This window comes from Podarcis raffonei, chromosome 4 (genome assembly GCF_027172205.1).
Source record: "Podarcis raffonei isolate rPodRaf1 chromosome 4, rPodRaf1.pri, whole genome shotgun sequence".
Classification (NCBI taxonomy): Eukaryota; Metazoa; Chordata; class Lepidosauria; order Squamata; family Lacertidae; genus Podarcis; species Podarcis raffonei.
In genome coordinates, this window is record NC_070605.1 from 11,122,191 (window position 1) to 11,149,079 (window position 26,889).

Sequence of the window (26,889 nt, forward strand, 5' to 3'; positions counted from 1 at the left end):
CAAAACAAACAAACAAAACAAACAAAAACATTAAACAAAGGCATAAAATTCATAAACCATACTTTTAAATAACAAATTTCTCAGACCTCCTCATACTTCTCCTTCTTGTATCCCAATTAAGATTGTTTGTTCAGCAAATCCTTCATTTAAAGCATTACAGCTTGTAACATTACCTTATTTTTCAAACCCTTTTTTCCCCCCCATCTATGTTCTTATATATCATTGCAGCTAGAAACCTCTCAATTTCAATCCAACACCATCTAACTTTCTTAAATTTTACAATATCTCTGTAAATAATCCTTAATTTTTTTCCAATCTTCTTCAGCCGACTCTTCTCCCTGGTCACGGATTCTGCTCGTCAATTCTGCCAGTCCCATACAGTCGATCAATTTCATCTGCCATTCTTCCAGAGTGGGTAGATCTTGCGTCTTTCATAAACAAACTTTTTTGACACCTGGGAATTTCAGTCTGAGTTGAAAATGATTTCTTAACCCTGCAAGTGTGCGGTCGCCGGAGGCTGGGTGGCCGTCCACCATGTATGATTCAGCTGAGATTCCTGCGTTGCAGGGGGTGACCCTGAGAGGTCCCTTCCAACTCTACAGTTCTCTGATTCTTCAAAGTCAATGACTAACAGGGGTCAGCAAACTTTTTCAGCAGGGGGCCAGTCCACTGTCCCTCAGACCTTGTGGGGGGCCAGCCTATATTGGGGGGGGGGATGAACGAATTCCTATGCCCCACAAATAACCCAGAGATGCATTTTAAATAAAAGGACACATTCTACTCATGTAAAAACACACTGATTCCCAGACCGTCCGCAGGCCGGATTTAGAAGGCAATTGGGCCGGATCCAGCCCCCGGGCCTTAGTTTGCCTATCCATGGACTAGTAGCTGCAATGGCTATGCTTTACCTCTAAGTTTATGCTCTGTTGTGCTGTTGTTATTTATTCTCCGTAAGCCACTTTGGGATTCATTTGAATGAAATGTGGTGCAGAATATAATAATAATAATAATTTATTATTTATACCCCGCCCATCTGGCTGGGTTTCCCCAGTCACTCTGGGCGGCTTCCAACCGAATATTGAAAACAATACAGCGTCAGACATTAAAAACTTCCCTAAGCAGTTGCCTTTTAAAAGTAAAATAGTTGTTTATTTCCTTGACATCAGATGGGAGGGTGTTCCACAGGGCAGGCGCCACCACCGAGAAGGCCCTTTGCCTGGTTCCCTGTAACCTCACTTCTCGCAGTGAGAAATACAATCAACCAATCAAGCTGTTATCGGAGGCAGTATGCGCAGTCGCTGGGCACTCCACGTGGGGGAAATGATGTTGTGCTCAAGTTTTGCTTGTACGCTGTGCGTTGAGACACCTGGTTGACCACTTTAAGAACAGGACGCTGGACTAGGTGGGACTTTGGCCTCAACCAGCAGAGCTCTAGGATGATTTGACACAGTTGCTCTGCCGCTGGTGCCCTTGCCAGTCTCAGCTACTCTTATGGCACTAGTTCAGAGGGTGATCCGGTTCCTACACAGAGACTTGGGCCTGAAATCGTTTTATTACAAGGAAGGGCAGCAGGTCAAATGATTTACCTTGTGACTCCAGTGCAGATACAACCGCTGCCTCTCTGATATCAGACACACCGCTATAATCTGTGGAAACATTGGCAGGAAGGTACTTAGTCGTACCCACAATTCAGAGCCCTGGAGCCTGGTTGATTTCAATGATGGGAATAATAATAATAATAATAATAATAATAATAATAATAATAATAATAATATTTTATTTATATCCCGCCCTCCCCAGCCAAAGCTGGGCTCAGAGCGGCTAACAACAGTAAAAGTAACACAGTTTACATAAAATCACAATCTATTAATTGAAATACATTCTAAAATCAATTCATTCTAAAATCAATCCAGAATCTAATGGCAACCATTGGGCTAGAGTTCTATGAGGATTACCAAAGGAGGGGATATGGATTTCGATTAAATTCATTCATTGCCCGTCATCTGAAGATCACAGGGCAGTTAGAAAAGCACAAAGCTACATAAAATTGGGAATCAAGCGAATCTGAAGATCATTTGATATTCTATATGAATATGAGTCCATCTAGTCCACAACTGTTCGCTCCAGTGATCGCCAACTTTTTATGGCTCCGGAGACACATTTGGAAATCTAAGGAACTCTCATGGGCACCACCGAATATCTGTTTCACAGGAGAAAGTCAGGGGATGCTCAGAAACGCACACACCCCAAACAGGCAAACTCCCCACAACAGCTTCAAAAATTGGGATAAATGGGAGGCCTTGGTGGGCTTTGCAGAGGGTGCCTGAGGGTGCTCTGGGGCTCATGGGCACCATGTTGGAGACCCCAGGTCTGTTCGTAATAGCAGCAGCTCTTGAGGGTCTCTCCTGATCTTCAGATGGGCTTGATTCCCAATTTTATATAGCTTTGTGCTTTTCTAACTACACTGTGATCCAGAGTCTGTTCCAGTACTGCTATCAAATATCTCCTTATATCTTTGGGTTGAAAGGCAGGGGGCAAATCTGCTAAAACAAATCAAGGGACGTTGGGTGTTGAACCCAACACTTTCTACAAGCGATGTGCGCATTATGCCACCCACACGGCCCATGACTCCAGTTTCCACAGATATGTTCCCCTCCCAGAGCTTTTACAGCCTCAGTGCTGCACCTTGGTGGAGACTTGGCTGCCAACCTGAACCATCCCCTGGGGAAGCCTTTAATCAAAAGAAAGTTGTGCTTACCAGTAATAACAAGAGATAGGTGAAAACGACGGCAGCGAGGATCAGGAAGACGGCAGACCAGTGAAACCAGAAGCCCAAGTTCCCATAATTGTACCTAAAAGTGCGATGCAAACTCGTTACGTATAGGAAGACCCAGGGTTCTAAATCTTGAAAGGCAGGGGCTCGTCATGATGAAGGAATGGGTTTCTGTGCAGTCAGTTTGAACCGGGACCCCAAAACCCCCTTTTCTTCTTTCTCCAAGGGAGCATTTCTAAAATGCATTAACTTGAGCTGTTGAGCAAATGCATAACAAGAACACAGCTGTATAAACAGCTCTCTCCTTTATCAGTCATGGCAATGGATGACCTTGGCTGTTCCAGTGGAGTAGGGATGACGCCTCTGGGTCTTATCTTACATCCTGACCACACTCTGACGCACAGACCTAGTGCGGGAACAGCGCCAGAGTGTGTTCTTAGAGTTGGTGACCTCTTGCTCAAAGATAGAGTATAGGAACAGGAAGATCCTTTTATGGTCAGGAGTACAAGAAGGAAAATCCTTTTATGGTTAAGAGTACCAGAGCAGGAACATCTGTGATGTCAACCTGTACAAGCTGACATGTCTGGATTCCTGGGGAAGGAGGGAGAGGGCGCCTGGAGGATATATATACTGCATGAAATTTCTCATTTCTTTGGACTTGCTGTGGACTGACCACACAAGTGCCTTTCTGCTGCTCCGGAGAGGAAAAATAAAGAACTCTTTCTCTGAACCAACCCTCGGTGTCATTTGACTTCCTTCCTCCTGTCCGGGAGCAACGCAGAGCCCACCAATCAGTAAAGTCTAATAAGGCTACAATGACAGCCATGTCCCCATGGAGAGTCCAAACATTTAAGCAGGAGAAGAACATAAACAGCTGCCTTATATTGAATCAGAGCAATGGTCCATCTAGTTCAATATTGTCTACACAGCCTGGAAGCAGTTCTCCTGGAAATCAGACAGAGAGCTCTACTTAGAGATGTGAGGATCGAAACTGAGACCTTCTGAATGCAAAAGAGGTTTTCTACCAATAAGCTGCAATCCTTCCCAATGAAGGGAGAGTAGTGGGAAATAATGCATAACATAATGCTTACTTGATAGCTGTGAATTTGTCTGATCCTCTTTTGTAGCCGCCCAAGTTGGTGGCAATTCTACAAGGCAGGCTTAAGCAGTATGTGGACCGAGAACTCCCAGAAGTGCAAGCTGGATTTCGAAGGGGCAGAGGAACCAGAGACCAAATTGCAAACATGCGCTGGATTATGGAGAAAGCTAGAGAGTTCCAGAAAGAGATCACCTTCTGCTTCATTGACTATGCAAAAGCCTTTGACTGTGTCGACCACAGCAAACTATGGCAAGTTCTTAAAGAAATGGGAGTGCCTGATCACCTCATCTGTCTCCTGAGAAATCTCTATGTGGGACAAGAAGATACAGTTAGAACTGGATATGGAACAACTGATTGGTTCAAAATTGGAAAAGGAGTACGACAAGGCTGTATATTGTCCCCCTTGCTTATTTAACTTATATGCAGAATTCATCATGCAAAAAGCTGGGCTGGATGAATCCCAAGCCAGAATTAAGATTACCGGAAGAAGTATCAACAACCTCAGACATGCAGATGACACAACCTTGATGGCAGAAAGTGAGGAGGAATTAAAGAACCTTTTAATGAGGGTGAAAGAGGAGAGCGCAAAATATGGTCTGAAGCTCAACATCAAAAAAACGAAGATCATGGCTACTGGTCCCATCACCTCCAGGCAAATAGAAGGGGAAGAAATGGAGGCAGTGAGAGATTTTACTTTCTTGGGCTCCTTGATCACTGCAGATGGTGACAGCAGTGACGAAATTAAAAGACGCCTGCTTCTTGGGAGAAAAGCAATGACAAACCTAGATAGCATCTTAAAAAGCAGAGACATCACCTTGCCAACAAAGGTCCGTATAGTTAAAGCTATGGTTTTCCCAGTAGTGATGTATGGAAGTGAGAGCTGGACCATAAAGAAGGCTGATTGCCAAAGAATTGATGATGGTGAATTATGGTGGTGGAGGAGACTCTTGAGAGTCCCATGGTCTGCAAGAAGATCAAACCTCTCCATTCTGAAGGAAATCAGCCCTGAGTGCTCACTGGAAGGACAGATCCTGAAGCTGAGGCTCCAGTACTTTGGCCACCTCATGAGAAGAGAAGACTCCCTGGAAAAGACCCTGATGTTGGGAAAGATGGAGGGCACAAGGAGAAGGGGACGACGGAGGACGAGATGGTTGGACAGTGTTCTTGAAGCTACCAGGGGGAGGAGTCACATGTGTCAGGGCCAGCGTCTCCTCCAGAGAGGGAGTCAGGGCTGACCACGCCTCCATCGGAGAGTGGGGGAACGGAAGGGAGGTCAGTTGCAGCTAGCCCCCCCGAAGGGGGAAGCAGTGGCAGCAGCAGTGAAACGGTCAGGAGGAAAGCTGCTGGCTGGGCGCGCGCGCCAAGTTCAAATGTGCAGGCGCGCGGAACAGCAGGAGACCCGGATGGGGAACCAGCTCCTAAAGCCCGCCGGAGGGAGGGAGAAGGCTCAGGGGAATCAGCGGGAGAAGAGGCTAGAAAGGGCGGAACCCCGGCGGGCAGGCGGACCCAGAGGAGGAAGGAGCAGCGGAGAAGGTGGAGCAAGGCTAGGATCTTAAATTGGTGTCAGGGGGGAGGAGACTCAGACGGAGCATCAGTGGTCTGACACTTTAGACGTGGGGCTGCGCGCTGCGGCTCTGGAAGTGAAACTGAACTTCAATAAAGACTTTTATACTTAACAACGAAGCAGCGTTGGTCCTTTGTGAGCTGGGACCTAGGGCAGCCCTGACAGGTACCTTCCGCAGGGCTGCCTAGGCTGCGGATGTCTTCCTGAAGCCTGGAGAGTGAGAGGGGTCAGTGCGCACCGACCCCTCTCGCTCTCCAAGCTTCAGCGAAAGCCTGCATTCGCCCCATAGGACGCACCCAGATTTCCCCTTCATTTTTGGAGGGGGAAAAGTGCGTCCTATAGGGCGAAAAATACGGTACATAGATCAGCACAGGAAAGCCAACCTGGAACCATTTTGATTCCTAAACTGAGCAAATGTTTTCTCTGCAAGGTCATAGTGGGAAACCTCCCCATTGTCTCTTTCCTCACAAATCCTGTCTTAAGGACACATTTAAGATATGAATAGGGTGTGAGCCTGTGACCTGGCCCAGTATTTACCACTACAAAAGACTGGCCAGGCTCCCCAGGAAATCCAATCAAGTAACCTGCCAGACAGGACATAAACAATGACAGGAGAAAAACAACATTCAAATTTCTGTTTTAAGACCACCTTTTCTGTGATGTTGGTGTGATGTATCTGAGGGGTGGTCTTAGGTTACACCCCTTCTGTGATGTATGTATGATGTTTCTGGGGGTGGTCTTGATCTACAGGGTGGCAATTTCAAAAGTTCATATAAGGCCTTGCGCGCCATTTTTCTGGATCCCTCCTCTCTCCTGCGGGTGTTACAACAGATCTTTATTGCTTACTAGCTGCTTTGCTTCTCAATATTCTCTGGTTGGCCTCTGTTATTCTCTCCTACCAATAGGGAACCTATGTAAGGACTCTATATGGGCTCTTGGATACCCCATAAGGGGAAAGGGCAGATTTTTGTTTACAACAGGACCCTGCGGGTGTTTATGTAATTCGAAATTGTAACACAATAGCATACAATACAAGAAATAAAATCTGCAGTACAGTGGTGCCTCGCAAGACGAACGCCTCGCAAAACGAAAAACTCGCAAGATGAAAGAGTTTTCCGTTTTGGAGGTGCTTCGCAAAACGAATTTCCCTATGGGCTTGCTTCGCAAGAAGAAAGCCCATAGGGAAATCTCCGCCGGCCTTCAGAAGAGGTCCTGGACCTCTTCTGAAGGCCGGCGGGGGGCAAAAGTCTTTGCTCCCCCCGCCTGCCTTCCCGGGACAGCGGAGACTTCTCCGCTGTCCCGGGCGATCTGAAAATGCTGGTGGGCGGCAGCGAAGGCTGCGCTGCCGCCCGCCAACATTTTAAAAGCCCCCGGACAGCGGAGACTTCTCCGCTGTCCCAGGGCGATCTGAAAATGCTGGCGGGCGACAGCGAAGCGTTCGCTGCCACCCGCCAGCATTTTCAGATCGCCCCGGGACAGCGGAGAAGTCCTTGCCCCCCCCCCAGCCTTCAGAAGAGGTTGGGGGACAGACTGTCCCCGGACCTGGTCTGAAGGCGGTTTCCCTAGGAACGCATTGATTGATTTTCAATGCATTCCTATGGGAAACCGTGCTTCGCAAGACGAAAACCTCGCAAGAAGAAAAAACTTGCGGAACGAATTAATTTCGTCTTGCGAGGCACCACTGTACATACCCAGTTAAAAATAACACATCATCTTCCACCCTGTTATGCACCCTTTTCCGGCCACCTCTGGGTCACCACAATGCGCACATGTACAGTTGTGCGCCAATTGGACACGTGTAAATCGGTCGTGGTCTGTATTACCACTTCTCCCACTCCTAGAAGCAACCCTTTTCTTTCAGGATGTTGCTTTCAGAGGTCAGATAACCAGGGTACCTACCAGTCAAAATTATGGTAGTCATTCTTGGTTTCTCCCCACAGGTACAGAAAGACAAACCAAAGGCAGAACGCCAGGCACACCAGGAGGAAAAAGATGCACTCCCTCTGGAAACAAAGGGAAAGAAAACCCGAATGAGATGTCATTAATTATAAAAATATAAGCTATTTTTTTCAACTGAAACTGAAAGTTCCTCTCCTCTGCAAATGTGCAAAATGACTGGCTGGTTTTTGAATTCTGAATTTATTGTTATTCACATTTTATACTGTATTTTATGCTATTTTTTGTTGCATCAATTAAGTGTTTTAAATTTGTTGTTAGCCGCCCTGAGCCAGGTTTTTGAACTGGGAAGGGCAGGGTATAAATAAATTATAAAATTATTATTATTATTATTATTATTATTATTATTACTATTATCTGCAGAGGTTATTTCTTTAAAATGTTCTCATGCATTTATTTATTTCATTTGCTAGTCGCTTTGCCTTGCCCAGGGCGACCCAAAGTGACGTAAAGCCAAACAACCAGACGGACTGGGAACCTGCCCCCCCCCCATAGATACATTAAAAGCAAGAGAAATGCATTTAAAACATCCTGCCCACTTCTAAAAGGCCACGGATTGTTAAAGGCCAAAGAGGAGAGTTTTTGCCTGGCGCCTAAAGATACGTCGGTGGATGTGGGAGAAAGTGGGGGGGGGGAGACAGGGGAAAGGATTGCTCAAAGACAGCAGTGGAGCAAGCCGATTGGGTGCCTGGGGAGGCACGCATGCCCTGTGCCCAGGGGCGGGGCCAGCCACCCGCAAGGCGGGGCGAGGCGGGGCAACGGGCCTCTGAGTTGTCTGCCTGCCTCCTCCCACTCAGCCACCCTACAGCTGGGGGGAGGCGGTGGGCGGACCATTTGGGGCACCGCAAAGCCTGCGGGCACCCAAGCCACCGCGTTACTCCCAGGAGAGACACGTGGATCGGGTTTACTGCTGGCCCCGCGGTGAGCGCCGCCCGGCATTTTGTCACCCCCTCAGTGGTGACACCTGGGGCGATCCCCCCACCACCACACACCCCTTCCTCCACACCTGCTCAGAGAATGAAAAGACGGAGAGAGACAGGGGAAGGAAACAGGAGGAGGAGGAGTGTGTACGGTGTACATGTTTTGGCCCACTCGCTTTGAGCTCTGACCACCACCTGCCCGTGGCTCAGCCAGTTCCCCCAAAAGGAATATGGCCGTTGGGCAGAGGGAGAGAGCAGTGGTGTAACCTGGGAGCACCACAGGGCGATTGCCCCAGGCGCAAAATTGTTAGGGGCGAACCAGGAAGTGACCTCTCCAGACAATGGAATGACTCTTGTTTTTTTTATTTCTGTGGCTGCGGTCTCCTTGGTGATGCGGACGCCATTAGACAATTGAATGTGCATGCATCCTCCATCCATTTACCTCGCTCCCACCTATCCCCTTCTGAGCAGCCCTGGGTGTCGGCCACCCACGCTACACCACTGGGAGAGAGGGGCGAGGTTTTCCACTCATGCGCTGGGACTTATTTCTGAAGGAATCTAATGGGAATCTGCATTCACCCTGCAGCAGCAGCACTGGCCCCGCTCAATCCTGTTCTGGCGATCCCGTTGCCACTGACAGCTGTACAAGCCAGCCATGCAGCGGATGAAGCAGCGGTGTTCATAATGACGCAGCAAACTCATCCAAGGTTTCCTTAGTTGTCCGACGGTGACAAGGCGGACGTCCATTTCTGGGTCTTCTACATTATCCTCCACCTGAAATAAGAACTCTGAGAGTCAACTGTTTTTGTTCAGGTCTTTGCGTATGCTACAGCGAGAGGCCAAAGGGGAATATAGGACCCTGTCTCCTAAGGGTTCCTAATTTGTTGGTTTTTTAAAAAAAATCACATCTCTAGTCTGTTGTGAAGTGTGCAGCTTGTGCACATACTTTCTCTTCACGCGTGAAACCCTCTTTCGACTTCAAGTCCTGAGCATGTCCTAAAACTGGTACTTTATGGAGTCAGAGAACACCACTGAGTAATAATAAAAATTGCAATAATTTTATTATTTATACCCGGCCCATTTGGCTGGGTTGCCTCAGCCACTCTGGGCGGCTTTCAACACATGTAAAAACATAATAGAACATTAAATATTAAAAACATTCCGATACAGGCCTGCCTTCAGATGTCTTCTAAAAGTTGTGTAGTTCTTTACCTCCTTGAAATTTGACGTGAGGGCGTTCCACAGGGCAGGTGCCACCAATGAGAAGGCCCTCTGCCTGATTCGCTGTAGCTTCACCTTTTGCAGTGAAGGACCCACTAGAAGACCCTTGAAGATGGACTTCAGACTTCCGGGTTAGTGCCATCGCCTAATGGTGGATTCCCTCCGAACTCCGGAGGGAATCGGCTCAGCAGGGGTTGGGTCCTGCCGCGGCGGCGACGCGGGGACCCTTAGAAACCACAGGCGCTGAAGCCTGTGGACCTGGTGACTCGGCGGGCACCATTTGCGCCCCCCCCGACCCGCAAAGGAGCCTTTTTAAAGGCTCCGGAACGGGGGACGGAGAGCGGTGCGGTGCTGTGAGTCGACTGCTTCTCCTGCTGAGTGAAGCCGCATGCCATGGACGGAGAGCGCTAACTTCTTCCTTTGAACATTTGGATCAAAAGTAACGACCCGTGAGTAACACGGAAATTGGACTTAAAAGGGAAATTTTCTTTGGGAATTAGGCACGACCGGGTAAGGTGTAAAGAGGAAGTCCGCCTACCCGCCTTGTAAACATCGTAAAGCAAGGATTTTATTACTAAGGTTGTGAGAATACCTTTCTTCTTTGTGGAGAAAAGCAATTAACTCTACGTTGGGGCAATTTAAGTGATTGTGCTGGAGGATAAGAGCTAACATTGAGAACGGAATTCACCCCTCCCCCAAGACCCGGGAGCGATCGGTGAGAGAGCCTGCGGAAGAGACATAAAGACTTTGACAGCTGTCAAACTAGCTGTCAAAGTTGGGAAAAAAGGAGAACTTTGTTTCTGCTGTCTTTGCTGGTTATATTCGTTACAATTTGGTAACAAATTGTTAAAAATAAAGAAGAAAAGGCTAATTTGACTTTTGGGTTGGAACTGGAAGATATTAAGAAACTAGAATCCCTCTAGAGGGGGTTTAGGACATTACAAAAATGGCTGTAAGTGGAAAAATACTGGCTGAACTGGAGAAGACTTTTTTTCTCTTGGGAAAGTTGCAGGAACAGAGTGATGTTTTGGCAACAAATGTGATAAGACTGAATGGAACAGTAAATAAAGTTGCTGCGCCTGGGAAGGACTTGACTCAAGTTTTTGCAGTTGAACAGGAAAGTTTTGCAGTTGACTTAAAATTTTTTGCAGCTGATTATGAAAAGAAATTTGAGAAATCCAAGAATGTGATAAAAGAGGAACATGATGATTCGAAGGAAAAAGAAGGAGGAGCTATAATGCCACAGATGATTGAGGAGAGCCAGAGGCCGGTTAAGATGGATATAAAGGAAAATAAGATCAGGATGATGAAAATTTGGTTTGAATTGAAGAATGGAGAATGGAGAGATCTCCCTATGTGGAGATCTGAAGACCTATGGAATACAAACCTGGCTAAAGTGGAAACTGGAGCTTTTGGGACATTTGGACTTAAGAGAAGTAGGAAACAAGATTTTGGCTCCATTTTTAAATATGGAGGCCTGGCTGGAAGAAACATGGACCTTATTGGGACAGAGCTCCTTCGAGATTCGGAGTTTAATATAAAGGACTATCAAAAAAACCGGCAGAGAGGAATTGAGAGAGAATTGAGAGCCTCGGACGTGAGGTCGCCAGGCTGACTACAGATGGACTGATGGACTTTTGTTGGGGTTCGAAACCGGGAAAGGGGGTGGTGGGGCTTTGGGAATCCAAAGGGTGTATAACTATATTCTGTTTTAATTAATTTGGTTTTGCCACTAACATAAAAATGGGGATTTCGGGGAAGGGAATTGGGGCCGACCTTAGAAAAAGACTTTTAAGAATAAGTATTGACGTATAAAGATTGAGGTTTATAAGTTAAAATTGGTTAACTAAAATGAATTAGAGAAAATAAGGTAAAGTTTGGGGACAAGAACTTGCTGAGCTAAAAATTGGAACTGGAATACAAGAAGGGGAGGTGTGGGGAAGTCAAGGAAATTGGTCATTGACAGTAAGAAATGTAAGTTGTATGTGTGTTTAATTGTTTTTTTTTCTTTTTCTTTATGTTTTGTTTTTATTTTTTTGAAAATTTCAATAAATATCTTAAAAAAAAAAGAAGATGGACTTCAGTGTCCAGTGTCCAGGGTGGAGACACTCCTTCAGGTATACTGGGCTGAGACCGTTTAGGGCTTTAAAGTTCAGCACCAACACTTTGAATTGTGCTCCTAAACATACTGGGAGCCAGTGAAGATCCTTTAGGACTGATGGTCCCAGAAGCCGGTCCGTGTCACCCATCTAGTAGCTGCATTCCAGGATTAAATCAGAAACCAGGACAGCTTCTCTAAATCGGGGATGTCCCTGGAAAATAGGGCACTCGGAGTGTCTGATTTACTTGTTTGTATTGTGATTTTAGGCGGGTGGCACTGTGGGTTAAACCACAGAGCCTAGGACTTGCTGATCAGAAGGTTGGCGGTTTGAATCCCCGCAACGGGGTGAGCTCCCGTTGCTCGGTCCCTGCTCCTGCCAACCTAGCAGTTCGAAAGCACCTCAAAGTGCAAGTAGATAAATGGGCACCACTCCGGCGGGAAGGTAAACGGTGTTTCCATGCACTGCTCTGGTTCGCCAGAAGCGGCTTAGTCATGCTGGCCACATGACCCGGAAGTTGTACGCCGGCTCCCTCGGCCTGTAAAGCGAGATGAGCACCGCAACCCCAGAGTCGGCCATGACTGGACCTAATGGTCAGGGCATCCTTTACCTTTACCTTTAAACATCAACCAGAGGCTTTGCTATGAGCATAATATACATCTTTAAATGCAGGAACCTTTTCAGGAGAGCCTAGTAGAGTCTGCCCTTCACCTACAGACAGAAGGGTCGTCCCCCCCAGGTACTATGCAATCCGGAATAAATTGACTGATCTGATTTATGTACCCTCAAGGAAGCCAGTTCCATTCCCTGTCCTTACGCAATGTACCTCGGTTGCTACTCAGTCTAAGGTATCTTCCTGCCAAAAAATCAACATTGCAGCATCCACAGGCCTCCTAGTTAAGCACTAAACTGCCACAGAACCTTCTAATGTGTTGGAACAAGCACTATGCAATTTTCAAAAAATTCCAGGTCACCATGAAGAATGCTTAGATGAGGACAATGGTTCAGAAAGTGGCCAGATTGTAGAGTCCAGAACATCTGTAGGGCAGCAGTTTTTGGAAAGGTTGGCCAAGAGGAACCAAGTTGGTTTTTGTTCTGATCAGCTGGCAAAATGGCCTTCTCGGCTTGTTTCCCTTGGACCCTTAACAAACTACACTTCCCATGATTCTTTGGGAAAGCCATGGCTGTTTAAAGCGTCACGATGCAGATAGGACTTTAGGCAAATGCAACCCAGAGGTCGTGCTGTGCATGCTGCTGAAGAATGCCACATTTAAAATACAAGTTTTGGCATGAAAGGAATCAAACACTTTTCCCACTTACATTTGCATGCCCCTCAGAAGATTGGTAAGGGGGCATTTTCACAAGGCCAAACCATATCACAAAAAGGGGGCTCCCCATTTCATCTCTGTCCTCTAAAGGCCTTCAACCTGTCCCTAGTTATTATTACATTTAACACAGGACCAATGAACTTGTGGTCCTCCAGATATCTGTCAGGAGCTCATCCTACACTCGAGTAGGACCCTGGTAGAGACACATGCCCGACTGGCATGTTCTCTCCCTCCTGGTCTTTCGTTCAGGAGCTTCTAAAGCTTTCTTCTGCCCGAACATCACAGCGACCGATGCCAACAGACATCAGCACACTTAGGGATTCGCAGAGTCTTTGCAGCTTGCGTAACAGACCTCAGCAACTCAGCATTTTGGCTAATCTACCTTGTTTACATATAAACACACATGGAACACTGTAACATGGCTCCCTCTTTCTCTAGCGTCAGACAGCAAAGAGAAAAAGGACAAAGGACAATAGTCCCACTTCATGGAACACAGTAACACAAACATCCTGTCTCCGTCACTTCCCACTCTGTGGAATCAAAACATATACTGTCATGTGATAGACAACAATCCCATGACTGCAATCATGGAGCAGGAATTCTAAAAATATCATCCTCCAGATATTTTTCATCTGGCCTTCACCATAAGTTCCTACGGTATGTTACAATAATCAGCAACATTAGGAACAGTTTAATACAACGCACAATCACAAAAGGGACACAGGTGGTGCTGTGGTCTAAAATACTGAGCCTCTTGGGTTCAGCAGTTCGAATCTCCGCGATGGGGTGAGCTCCCGTTGTTCGGTCCCTGCTCCTGCCAACCTAGCAGTTCGAAAGCACCCCAAAAAGTGCAAGTAGATAAATAGGTACCGCTCCGGCGGGAAGGCAAACAGCATTTCCGTGTGCTGCTCTGGTTCGCCAGAAGCGGCTTAGTCATGCTGGCCATATGACCCGGAAGCTGTACGCCGGCTCCCTCGGCCAGTAAAGCGAGATGAGCACTGCAACCCCAGAGTCAGCCACGACTGGACCTAATGGTCAGGGGTCCCTTTACCTTTACTACAAACTAAACTACCGGCTTGCATAAGTGTTACAGCTCCCTATAGAGAATTCTCTCTCGCAGGCTACCACCCCCTCCTCCCTTTCAGGATGGCCCCCTTCACCCTTAATGTCCAAGATGGTGTTGGACTACAGTTATCCCATCATCCCTGACCACTTGCTACCTGAAACTGGAGCAGGATGGGAACTCTCTCTCCTCCAACCCAGTTCATTTAGACCAGGTAAAGGTGGGACTCAGTTTCACATTAGATTTCCAACGGCGAGAGAAGTGGTAAGAATGCACGGAAGTTTTACGAACCCAGTGGATTCCGTCCTGGTTCCTTTACTGTAAGGGATCCTGTATCAAACAGAAGCAAAGGGGTGGATAGGGAGAGTAACTGGATATTTCAGGGCAGGAGGAAGTACAGAAACAGAATATGCAAGAGCGTGATCTGATCCCCAAGCAAACGGGAGTGGAGGAATCCAGTTCTCAAGTTAGTTGCTCTTAGATTATGTGGCTCCCATCCTATTCTTCGTGGAGTCTTTTCTTAAGTCAGTCAAAGGCCTGAATTTTTAAGGGTGACTCTCCTTTTAAAGTAATTTTTTTCTTTAATAGCACAAGCACGTGTCGCACCAGCCCTGGAAGAGACTTTTAAAATGGCAAAACCGGCCCTAAAATAGCCCAGAAGAAAGGGCACAAAAACAGGACTCCCATGAGCCTTTGCAAGTGCCATCCCAGGAGCCTTTGCACCAACCATTGAATCCTGTGCAAAGCTAGAGTTTGAGCAAATTCAAGATCAAGATCAAGATCAAGATAATCCATTTATTGTGAGGACCATGCCTGTGCACAAACATCAACACTACAATAGTTAAAAATATTAAAATTCATTACATACTATGCCAACAAAACCTTCTTCCCACAGAATAGAAAAGGAGGGAAAACGAGCAACGAGTTAAACAGACGATGAAGAGGTCTTTACATTGTCGTCCATAAATCTTTCCCTGGCTTTCATGGCCTTCATCACAAAAACCGCTACCACATGGGTAATGCGTGGGTTTGCATCAACTAACAAAAATTTAACTCTATCTTCAGGACTGGTTATAGAGTTGGGTATAATTTGCAGCAATGCGTCTCTAAAGCCCGAGTAAATGGGGCAATAGAGGAGGTAATGTGTAAGATCCTCTTTAATTTTCATAAGGCAAGGACATAAACGATGTTCTACTGGGGTTTTTGTGTATCTACCGGTCAAATAAGCAGTTGGCAATGTTTGAAACCGTGCCATAGTAAAAGCTCTCCGAAGGGTGGGATCAGTGATCTCCACCAAGTAGTTGGCACAGATTTTGACTGCTTTTACTCGAGGGAACCAGTAGGAAAACCCAGAGTTTTTTATCTTAGTGGAGTCCAAAAAGGCGTCTTTTTCAAAGATCCATTCCCGAACTTTATCAGGGCTCCACAATTTGAGAGTATTAAACTCAGGTAGGTTGTATCTAGATAGAATGTCTAGTAGGTTTTTATGCCAAGTGGTATTATTTTGTAATGATACAAAGGCTTGTTTAGCCAATAAGGTGTTCGGGGCATCTATGAGGTTGGTGAAAAAATGCAGGAATCTTAAGTGGGCCCTGGCAGACACAGAGGATAATCCTACTTCCACTCTTAGGAAAGCTGCCGGAGTGCTCTGAGGGAGGCCTAGAATTCTTCTGAGATAAAAATTTTGGAAGATTTCAAGCCGTTCTAACAGCTTCTGATTCCATCCCCAGAGTTCTACTCCGTATAACATCTGGGGAATCACTTTTCCAACAAAAGTTTTTAGTGCCGGGGTCACCAGTTGCCCTCCCCTCGAATAAAAAAAGCTGAGCAGAGCACCAATTGTCCTACGTGCTAGAAGGGCTACAGTCTTGAAGTGGGCAAGCCAGCTAGATGTAGCTTGGAAAGTGATACCAAGATATTTAAAGAGAAGACATTGTTCAATTTTGTGTTCATCTAAAGACCATCTAAACGTGTGGCGAGCTCTAGTAAATACCACAATTTTTGTTTTATCATAATTTATCTTTAGAGAGTTTTGGGAACAATAAGCTGCAAGCCCCTCCAGCATGCTATGTAGGCCCCTTTGAGTGAGTGCCATGACCGCCATGTCATCAGCATATAGCAGTATATTCAGGTGTTTGCCTTCCAGGGCAGGAGCTGATGACTTATACTTTGCCATATGTTGAACAATGTCGTTTATATAGAAATTAAAGAGGAACGGCGCTAACAAACAGCCCTGTTTAACCCCTTTCCCCAGTGGCAGTGGGTCAGTATAGTTGCCTGACATCCCAGTTCTAATTTTAACTGTGATGTCTGTATGTAACTCTCTAAGTATTTTGAAAAGTCGTCTATCTATATCTGTGTCATTTAGTTTTTGCCATAATTTGTCCCTACAGATTGAGTCAAAAGCGGATGTGAGATCTACAAAAGCCACAAAAAGTTTGCTCTTATGTGTCTTTGTATACTTATCTATCATTGTCTGTAATACCAAACAATGGCCTATTGTACTATGGCCCTTTCTAAACCCTGCCTGTTCCGGATTAAGCAAGTTAGAGTGGTCAGCCCAGTCAACCAATTTATTTAGCAGGTGGCGAGTATAAAGTTTATACACAATGTCCAGGAGACTTATGGGGCGATAGTTTGAGGGGTCTTGGGGGTCTCCCTTCTTATAGATGGGGGCTACCAGGCTCAGTTTCCAGTTTTCTGGGATTTTGCATGTATCATTTATTACCGTAAAAAGTTGGGCCAAAAAAGCAGCCCACCACTGGGCATTTAGTTTAAGCACCTCAGGAGGAATCATATCTTCACCGGGAGCTTTGCCATTCTTGAGTGTTTTAATTAGCTGTAAACATTCTAATTCGGAAATTCACATTTCAGCAGCAATTTGCAATTATATTCATCATCATCATCATCATTAATTGAATTTATATACCACCCCATAGCTGTGGGTCTCAGGGTAGTTCACAGAATAAAATCAATATATAAAACAACCACAAAATAAATAATAAAAACAAAAACAACCCAATAGTGAAAATTCACCAGCATTTTAGTGCGAATTTCTCCTAATAAACACATTTTTACTACTCCTCTTTGAACAATATATACTTTTTGCCAGTAATTTCCTCATATCTGATGCATTATGTATGTTATCTTTCACTAATATACTTTCCTTTGATATATGCATTTTGGTTGGAAAATTGCATCGGATTTCAAAGAAAGGGCTGCGGTGTTTCAGTTTGCATATTGGTTTGAGGAGCGTGGATTGGGTGTTTTCTCATTAAAATGCAAACAAAATCGAATTCCTTCTCCATCCCTGTAGAAGACAACCTTTAAATTGAACCCCAGGTGTCTAAAATGACCGCTCCCCGCATAAAACGGGGGGGCCCCTTTGCATGGACGCGCGCAGCCCCTGGATCTGGAGCGGCTCCATCAGCATAGGCTTGGCTTTGCCTTCCCTCAGGTGGGATACCTGGAGGTCTCCGCCTACCTCAGTCAGCTGTCCAATCCCACCTGGGGGAAGCGTTGCCGAGGAGACCAGGCCAGATAGGGGAGGGACTACCTGCCCACACAATAGAGGGAGGATCTTACCTGGGAATCCTCACTTGGCTCCAGAGCTTCTCCCACCCAACCTACCCTCAGTTAAGTCTTATTTTGCAGGTTAACTTTTCTTCACAGGTATGCGGGCGCTGCTACGTCAAGGTCGCTGTTGAAGGGCTGGAAGGGAATTCCCCTGCATTGGCAGGTTTCGCCTTTCCCGTAGCAAAACGTCACAACTTTGGCGGTATCAGGCCTTGGGCGGAATCCTTTTGTCCATCTTCCTCTTTGCGGCGGTGATACCAGGGTTCCCTGTTAAAGGGGTTTCTGAGGGGAGGCTTTGACCGTACGCCGAAAGGTCGTCATTGATCTCCCCTGCAGTGGCGGTGGCGTAACGGGGGCGGCTATCTCTGCTTGAACATATGTTCTCCAGAGCCGGCCCATCCCCACACACACACACACTGGATAACCCTGATGCTCCCTAGGTCCCCGGCTGGGGACTGGGGAGGGAGAACGCCCAATGCCTGAGCCAAGGTCTACCCACATCTGAAATATAATAAAGTTGTGGCCAATTTAATCCCATAGCACGTTGTCTTGAGTCGTTATTCCACATGACAGGGGGGCCGCCCGGGGTCTGGGGGACTCCACCTGTCCACACAAATAAACCCAACTTCAAGCCTTTTCCCCATCTCTCTTTTACTGGAGGTTAAAAAGCTGTAGTTGTCTAGCATATGCAACAACTTTCCTAACACTGTTCACAATAGATTTGCAACAGAAATCACCCCAGGTTGTTTTTTTAACATATACCGTATTTTTCGCACCATAGGGCACACCGGACCATAGGGCGCACCTAGTTTTTAGGGGGGGGGGAATCAAGAAAATTGATGTGGGGATCCATTTTGCAGCACAAGGCTAGGGTTAGGGGGGCTGAAGCAACGGAGCCCCAGACCAACCATCCCAAAGACATCTTCCTTCCAAATCAGGTTGACAAAACCAAGCGCTGCTTTGCAAGCGACACGATGTATGTCTGCACTGATCTTTTTGCCGTCTTAAGTCGTGTTTGTGTGTGAAAACTGTCCCCAGTGCAGGTGGGGTAACAGCAGCCAGGATTTGGGGCGGCAAAGAGGAAGGAAACAGACCATGTGGGGAGCGGGATTTAAATCCACACTCGTGCGCTTAAACCCCGCCCCCCGTAAACGCTGCTAATAAAATCCCCTAGCACTGCGGTGGGTTGGACTAGATGACCCTTGGGACCCCTTTTAACTCTACAATTCTATGATCAAAGTCGGACTTCTATGATTCTATGCTTCCCCTGTGGCTGCTTCAAAGTTTATAAAAAAGAAAGTCGGGAGATCCCATCGCGCCTATTTCGCGTCTCCTTTCCCGGCTGCCTTCGCTGCCTCCCCCTGCCGCTTCTTCTCCAGGAACTCCCCTCCCCTAGCAGGCAGGGGCGACGTGTTTTGGCGCGTTCCTTGTCTCCCCCACACACCTCCGCCTCGCCTTCCAGGTTCCTTCGCTCCCTCCCCCAGCCGTTTCTGAGGTGGGTGCTGGCAGGGCTTTTCTTGGAAGAGCAATCTCCCCATGGCAGTGAGGGAGAGGGGCGGTGGGAGCGCGCGTCTACGTCGTCGTCAGGCGGAAGGGAAGCCTCACCGCCTTTAAATGGCATTGCTTGTCATCTGAGCATGCTCCTGTGTCGGCAGGCGAGAGAGAAAGCGTGGCGCGGGGACACCAGCGGAGCGCGTGCTTCTTTCTGCCAGTCGCCGCCACCAGCCCTCCCTCCCCAGCGCGCTTTTCCGGCTGCGAAGCGGCAGAAGCCACCCTCTCGCCCCACCTCCGGCGGCTTTCCGCACACACATTTCCCCTTTTTCGCCCGGGTCTCCCTCGCATTAGAGAGAAACGCCTCAAGGCAGCGAAGAATAAACAGCAGCACAAAGCGAGACCCAACCGCGAGGCGCTCTTTGGAACGCTGGTTTTCTGGCACGTGCGCTCTTTCTCGGCTTTCCCTTTTTTGCTGCTTTTCTCTTTCCCCCGCTTGATGGCTACCGCCGCCGCTCAAGCCCGCGGAGCTGATGGGCATCTGCTCAAGCTACCAGGCGGTGATGCCGCACTTCGTCTGCATAGCCAAGGAGTTCCCTCAGCCCACCCGGCCGGCCAAGCCAAGCTGCCTCAGGGCAAGCTGCGCAGACCCCGCCAGTCGCTCTTCAAGATGCAGCTCTCCCGGCTTCAGCAAAAGGAACCCGAAGCCTTTGGAGCACAACCCTTGTTCCTGCTGCGCTCCAAAGGCTTCAGGCGACTATCCCTGAAGCCTGCGTTCGCTGCATAGGACGCACACACATTTCCCCTTCATTTTTGGAAGGGAAAAAGTGCGTCCTATAGAGCGAAAAATACGGTATGCAAATACTGTTAAAAGCTATTAAAACTGATAGATTGCTTGTGCTTAAATCTATAACAACAGACGTGTGCTTTGCTGAAAATGTGAAAAGAGGTGTTCTCTTGGACTTACTGAGGAATATTTGGACAGTTTGGCTTTGAGATACCAAGTTGCGTATGCCTTTATTGTTTTGGCATTGTTAATATCATTTAAGTACTAGAGGGTGTTGAAATGTCGTACATTACTGCTAATCATATAATTGCAAAGTTGGAAGGGACTCCAAGGGCCATCTAGTCCAACCCCCTGCAATGCAGGAATTTTTTTTGCCCAAGGTGGGGCTCTTAACCCCTGACCCTGACATTAAGAGTCTCATGCTCTACCAGCAAAACAAAATATAATTTTAAACCCGCTTCGTCGTTCAGCTGCAAGCTAGAACAACTCTTCCGAATGAGCTATCCAATTAATCTTTTGCAAACCACATACAGTAGTACCTCAGGTTAAGTACTTAATTCGTTCCGGAGGTCCGTACTTAACCTGAAACTGTTCTTAACCTGAAGCACCACTTTAGCTAATGGGGCCTCCTGCTGCTGCCATGCCGCCGGAGCACGATTTCTGTTCTCATTCTGAAGCCAAGTTCTTAACCTGAAGCACTATTTCTGGGTTAGCGGAGTCTGTAACCTGAAGCGTATGTAAGCTGAAGCGTATGTAACCCGAGGTACCACTGTACAGAGTTATTTAGTTTGGGAAAGTATTATTCTGCCTCTTGGTTCTTTTGGCTTCGGTGACAACTTTGGGAACTGGCTACGGCTTCCCTCCAGATGTTAGCATTTCACAGATTACTTGCTGTTCCATTTGCAAGCTGACAGGAAGCCTCCTTGCCAGATGTTTTGCAAACTGATCCCCTCCTGCTGTTGGCACTGGCCGAAAGAGAGGGTCTCCCAGCTCATCCATCGGTTTTAGATGCGTGCTCACGGCTCGTTAAAAAGGAAGAAATCACTTGGAACGACGAGTGGCTTTCGAGACTTCTTAATAAAATGCATCCGTCCGAGCCAAGGGTGAGTTTTTCCCCTTTGCCAAAGGATTTGTTCCTGTTCGTCCGTTTGCAAAAGGTCGCTTCATTAGCACTCTGTTCCCATCCACCGAGGATGGAGATCTGGGGTCGGTTTGGGGGCAAATGGAAGAGAAATCCTCACACTTCCCAAACCGTTACTCTGCAGGGAATCTTAATAAGGGCATTAACAACCAAAGCAGCACCCAGGACAGCTCTTTTGGGGAGAGATGCCACTCACCTCAGATTTCTTTTCCCCACAGGATTTGCAGTTCTCCTCCTTTGAGCGCCCTCCCATTCACCGCCTCCCTTCCGTGGTGGTGACCTCTGCTTGTTATATCTCCGCAGCCAAAGAGAAGTATAGCTGGAATCTCCGAAGTAGGAAAGGAGGGCTGCGAACAGCTAAGCTCCTCCCACAGTGGGCGGGGCATTTGCCATCTGTGACTGTTGTTCTTTTTCTTTAAAAGCTCAATCCAAAGGCGGCTGGAAAAGATTGAAATGTAATCCAAATGGGGAAAGTTGTTTGCCATATGGCGGTGCAACAGACAGGGAGGGAGGGAGGGAGGGAGGGAGGAAGAAGGAAGAATTTGGTTCTCAGTGTTCCTGCTTCCGCATCAGACAATTTGATTTAAAAGTTCTGCCAACAGATATTATTATTTTTGAGCATCTGCGCTTAGAAAAATCATAAAGCAGATCTGGAGTATGGCAAATGGGAAGGAATCATTTCCATTGTTTAAGGTATCTGCAGAAAACAGTTTCGTTCATACTACATGCAATAATTTTTCCATTTTCTGTCTCCTCCTCCTGGTGTCTCATTCAGATTGGGATCTCAGTGCTTGAACATTGAATAAAAAATCCTGATGAACTATCTTGGACTGACAAGAGCACTTTGAAGTTGAAAAAATGTAAATCCAATTAGAAAAGAGCCTTCTTTGGGGAAACTGGAGGAAGGCTGGAGAATAAAGGAGTGGGGGAACTACCAGCCGCACAAAAGGAAGTTTGTTTGCTATTGTGTAACTGTCTAAGGCTGTTCGGGGATATGAATTTGGCCACAGCCCTTTGAAAAGCAGGAAATCCGTGAAGCTCTGATTAGATAACCGCATACCTCACCCCTGAGTGGCATGAGAATTTCAAGAAACACAGCCCTGTTGGCAGCCTGAAATGATCCTTTCAAATCATTAACTAATTGGACAATGGTCCCTCCAGCTTGAGAGGGTGGGAGATCCTAATTCCCCCCCTCACAGAACTACAATTCCCAGAGTTCCCAGGGAAGAGGGGTTGACTGTTAAGTAGGGCTGCCATATTTCAAAAAGCGAAAACCCGGACAAAAACGTTGTAAGACAAAGGCGTAATAACGAACTAAGGAGAACCCTGTTGAGGATGAAGGAAGTCAATTGGAAGTAAAGAAAAACTGAAATATGGTGTATATAAATTGTTGGCTATTTGTTTTCGTACATTGTTATGCTTTATGTGTATTTCTTTGGTTTATTGTTTTTTCTTTCGATTGTGTATTATTATTTTCATGTTTAGTATTACAAGTGTGTGTGTGTGTGTGCTGTAAATAAACTCATTAAAAAGAGAGAGAGAAAGATTTTTGAGGGGGGGGAGGAATCCATGACTGTTTACAAGTGGTAAAGGTAAAGGGACCCCTGACCCTTAGTTCCAGTCGTGGCTGACTCTGGGGTTGTGGCGCTCATCTCACTTTATTGGCCGAGGGAGCCGGTGTACAGCTTCTGGGTCATGTGGCCAGCATGACTAAACCGCTTCTGGCGAACCAGAGCAGCGCACGGTAACGCCATTTACCTTCCCACCTGAGCAGTACCTATTTATCTACTTGCACTTTGACGTGCTTTCGAACTGCTAGGTTGGCAGGAGCAGGGACCGAGCAACGGGAGCTCACCCCGTTGCGGGGATTCGAACTGCCGACCTTCTTATCGGCAAGCCCTAGGCTCTGTGGTTTAAAGGCTCTGTCTCTTTAGAAGTGGTACGATCCTGCTTTAAATGCCTAGTGCAGATGAGACTTATTCTCCTGCTCTGAAGGGAGGGCTTTCCCCTCCTCATTGCTAGCTTGCGAAACTCTGAAGATCATCTACCATAAAACAATATGTTGAATTGACAACAGCCTATTGCAGTGACACACTGAGGGTCAATATCCTTTACCTCAAGGGGAAATTGCTGTGTGTTGATGACTGCCCCAGAGAGCTATGAAACCATAAACTTGATTTCTGAAATGCCCGTGGCATGTAGGGAAAAAATCTGAGGGTGGGCGTCCTTTTATAACACATACACAACACTTTACGATGGCAATCACACCTTGAACTCTACGGGGTTGCCAAAATGAATAAAAAGTCCGGAAGATGAGAGACCAAGCAGGAGAGAGAATTGCCCATCATTAAGGAAATGATTTCTCCAAGTCAGAATGATCTCTGTGTTCTGTGCTGGGAAGGGATTTCCCTGCACCCCAAGTAAGTTTTGTGAGCATCACTTTTCCAGTTAAATGGCAGGCGCCTTCTCCTGTAGCCATTGGCTTCATCTAGGCAGCAGGGTTAAAGCTACAAAGCTGGTAAACCTAGCCAGATGGGTCGGGTATATATATATTATCCTTCCTCCTGGGCTGTGTCCAGAAAGTGGTGTCCAGAAAGTGGTCCTGGAAGAAGCGGACCATTTGGATCCCTTCCAGTTGGGATTCAGGCCTCATCATGGGACTGAAACTGCCTTGGTCGCACTGGTCGATGATCTCCGGCGGGCTAGGGACAAAGGTGAGAGCTGTTTCCTAGTTCTGCTGGATCTCTCAGCGGCGTTTGATACCATCGACCATAACATCCTTCTGGACTGTATTAAAGGGCTGGGAGCTGGGGGCACTGTCATACAGTGGTTCCGCTCCTTCCTCCTGGGCTGTGTTCAGAAAGTGGTGGTTGGGGATGAGTGTTCAGACCCCTGGGCTCTCACTTGTGGGGTTCTGTCCTCTCCCCCATGCTTTTTAATATCTATATGAAGCCGCTGGGAGAGATCATCAGGGGGTTTGGGCTGGGTGTTCATCAGTATGCAGATGATACCCAGCTCTCCTTTAAATCAGAACCAGTGAAGGCGGTGAAGGTCCTGTGTGAGTGCCTGGAGGCGGTTGGAGGATGGATGGCAGCTAATGGATTGAGGTTGAATCCTGACAAGACAGAAGTACTGTTTTTGGGGGACAGGAGGCGGGTGTGGGGGACTCCCTGGTCCTGAATGGGGTAACTGTGCCCCTGAAGGACCAGGTGCGCAGCCTGGGAGTCATTTTGGACTCACAGCTGTCCATGGAGGGGCAGGTTAATTCTGTGTCCAGGACGGCTGTCTACCAGTTCCATCTGGTACTCAGGCTAAGACCCTACCTGCCCGCAGACTGTCTCGCCAGAGTGGTGCATGCTCTGGTTATCTCCCGCTTGGACTACTGCAATGCGCTCTACATGGGGCTACCTTTGAAAGTGACCCAGAAACTGCAATTAATCCAGAATGCGGCAGCTAGACTAGTGACTGGGAGCGGCCACCGGGACCACATAACACCGGTCCTGAAAGACCTACATTGGCTCCCAGTATGTTTCCGAACACAATTCAAAGTGTTGGTGCTGACCTTGAAAGCCCTAAACGGCCTTCGGTACCTGAAGGAGCGTCTCCACCCCCATCATTCAGCCTGGACACTGAGGTCCAACTCCCAGGGCCTTCTGGAGGTTCCTTCTTTGCAAGAAGTGAGTTTACAGGGAACCAGACAGAGGCCTTTCTCGGTAGTGGCGCCCACCCTGTGGAACACCCTCCCATCAGATGTCAAGGAAATAAGCAGCTATCTTCTCTTTAAAAGACATCTGAAGGCAGCCCTATTTAGGGAAGTTTTTAATATTTAATGCTGTATTGTTTTTAACACTCGATTGGTAGCCACCCAGAGTGGCTGGGGAAACTCAGCAAGATGGGCGGGGTATAAATAATTTGTTGTTGTTGTTGTCTTTCCTGGTCCTCCGAGGAGTACAGTGGTGCCTCGCAAGACGAAATTAATTCGTTCCGCAAGTTTTTTCTTCTTGCGAGTTTTTCGTCTTGCGAAGCACGGTTTCCCATAGGAATGCATTGAAAATCAATTAATGCGTTCCTATGGAGACCGCTTGCCAGGCTGGCGGTGCGGAGAAGGGCTTTTCTCCCCACCGCAAGCCTTCAGGACAGGTAGGGGAACAGAGGAGAAGGCGCGCAGCGCTTCTCCTCTGTTCCCGGGGCTTGCGGTGGGAGTAGGGTTTTTCCTCCCCACCGCCAACATTCAGAACAGCATTCTGAATGTTGGCGGTGGGAAGGAAAACCCTCCTCCCACCGCAAGTCTTCAGGACAGCCTTCCAAAGGCTGGCGGCGGGAGGAGGTTCTCCGCCCCACCGCCAGCCTTCGGAGGAGGTCCGAGGACAGTGGGGAAGACGTGCTGCGCTTCCCCGCTGTCCCGGAGATTTCCCTATGGGCTTTCGTCTTGCGAAGCAAGCCCATAGGGAAATTCGTTTTGCGAAGCGCCTCGAAAACGGAAAACCCTTTCATCTAGCGGGTTTTTCGTCTTGCGAGGCGTTCGTCTTGCGGGGCACCACTGTATATAGTCCACTCACCTGTGTCCAGTGGCAGAGATGCTTCTTTATGCCTCCAGGGACAAAATGTAGGCTCTTGTACCAGTTGGTCCTTACTGGAGGGACTGGGGAGTGTATCCCTCTCCTGATGCAAGAGGTCTCTGCATCTCAGGGTCGCTGGTCCAGAGCCATGACAGAAGGTGCTGCTGGGAGACGGCTGGTCCACCCAGCCAGCTTTAGCTTGTGATGTTCTCCATGTTTCCATCCTGCCTCCCCCTACTTTTTGAGATCCTTTATGAAATCACTGGGTGCGATCATCTGGACCCTTGGGTCAAGGCACCCTCAGGCTATTCCCATCTTCCGATCCCAGAGAGGGCCAGTCCAGTGAAAGTGGAAGCGCTGTTGACCAGAGCAATGTTCCACAGCCAGTCCCAGGAGGTCTTGCTAGCCAAGGAGACAGGATGTGCCCCGAGGCCACCAGAACACATGGTTGAAAGTCCTAGCTCTCGGTGGGGAAGTTTGAGGCTCTGTTGGGTTGCGGCCATTACATGGATGCACCTCTCAGACTAAAATAACAATGCTAACTTGAACTAACTCTATACGGTCAATAAGATCAATTATGCAGGCTATAATCCATACCTCAAAAGGCTTGGTCTCCAGGTATTGCAAAGGGCATAGCAACCGAGGTGAGTCTCCTGAGCCAATCAGAAGGCTTTGAGGCTGGAAACTTCTGGAACCTTGGCGTACATGCATTCCCACACAGCTGAAACCATTTCCCATTTAGCAGGCCTCATTCCTGGCCTTGAAACAGAGTACAGCTAGATAACGCAATGACTCAGCCCGATAAGATTGTTTTGAATGCCGAAAAGCAGTTTCTTTACCCAGAGGCCTAAGCAAGGGAACCCTTTTTTTGACACACTTTGTAGGGTTGCCGTATTTCAAACAGTGAAAATCCGGACCCTTTTTTTTGGCAAAGTTATTGAGCCTTTTTTTGTTTCGCCCAAAGTTGTTGCGCTTTTGGGGGCAAAATCACAAAAAAACCCACCCCATTTTAAAGCTGTTTTTATAGAAAATCGGCAGAAAAGGCACTGCTGACATGGGCTACCATTTGTCCAGATTTTCCCTGCTCCTGCCAACCTAGCAGTTTGAAAGCACGTCAAAGTGCAAGTAGATAAATAGGCACCGCTCCGGCGGGAAGCTAAACGGCGTTTCCATGCGCTGCTCTGGTTCGCCAGAAGCGGCTTAGTCATGCTGGCCACATGACCTGGAAGCTGTACGCCGGCTCCCTCAGCCACTAAAGCGAGAGGAGCGCCGCAACCTCAGAGTTGGCCACAACTGGACCTAATGGTCAGGG

General features: G+C 47.5%; 1 protein-coding gene across 3 annotated transcripts in view; it reads right to left on the reverse strand.

Annotated features, from left to right (window-relative positions):
* GDPD4 (glycerophosphodiester phosphodiesterase domain containing 4) overlaps window positions 1–21,710 on the reverse strand; it is a 47,197-nt gene extending 25,487 nt beyond the window's left edge. The window contains exons 1-5 of one of the 3 annotated variants that reach the window (XM_053385442.1): window positions 21,215–21,706; window positions 8,892–9,086; window positions 7,336–7,439; window positions 2,759–2,852; window positions 1,587–1,646 (exon numbers count right to left, since the gene is read on the reverse strand). In XM_053385442.1, the coding sequence (XP_053241417.1) occupies window positions 1,587–1,646; window positions 2,759–2,852; window positions 7,336–7,439; window positions 8,892–9,086; window positions 21,215–21,271 (510 nt within the window). In that variant the 5' untranslated portion in view covers window positions 21,272–21,706. Of the gene's footprint in view, window positions 1–1,586; window positions 1,647–2,758; window positions 2,853–7,335; window positions 7,440–8,891; window positions 9,087–21,214 lie in introns of all 3 variants that reach the window. The other 2 variants (XM_053385443.1, XM_053385441.1) reach the window with 2 other exon arrangements.
* Window positions 21,711–26,889: the final 5,179 nt, after the last annotated feature.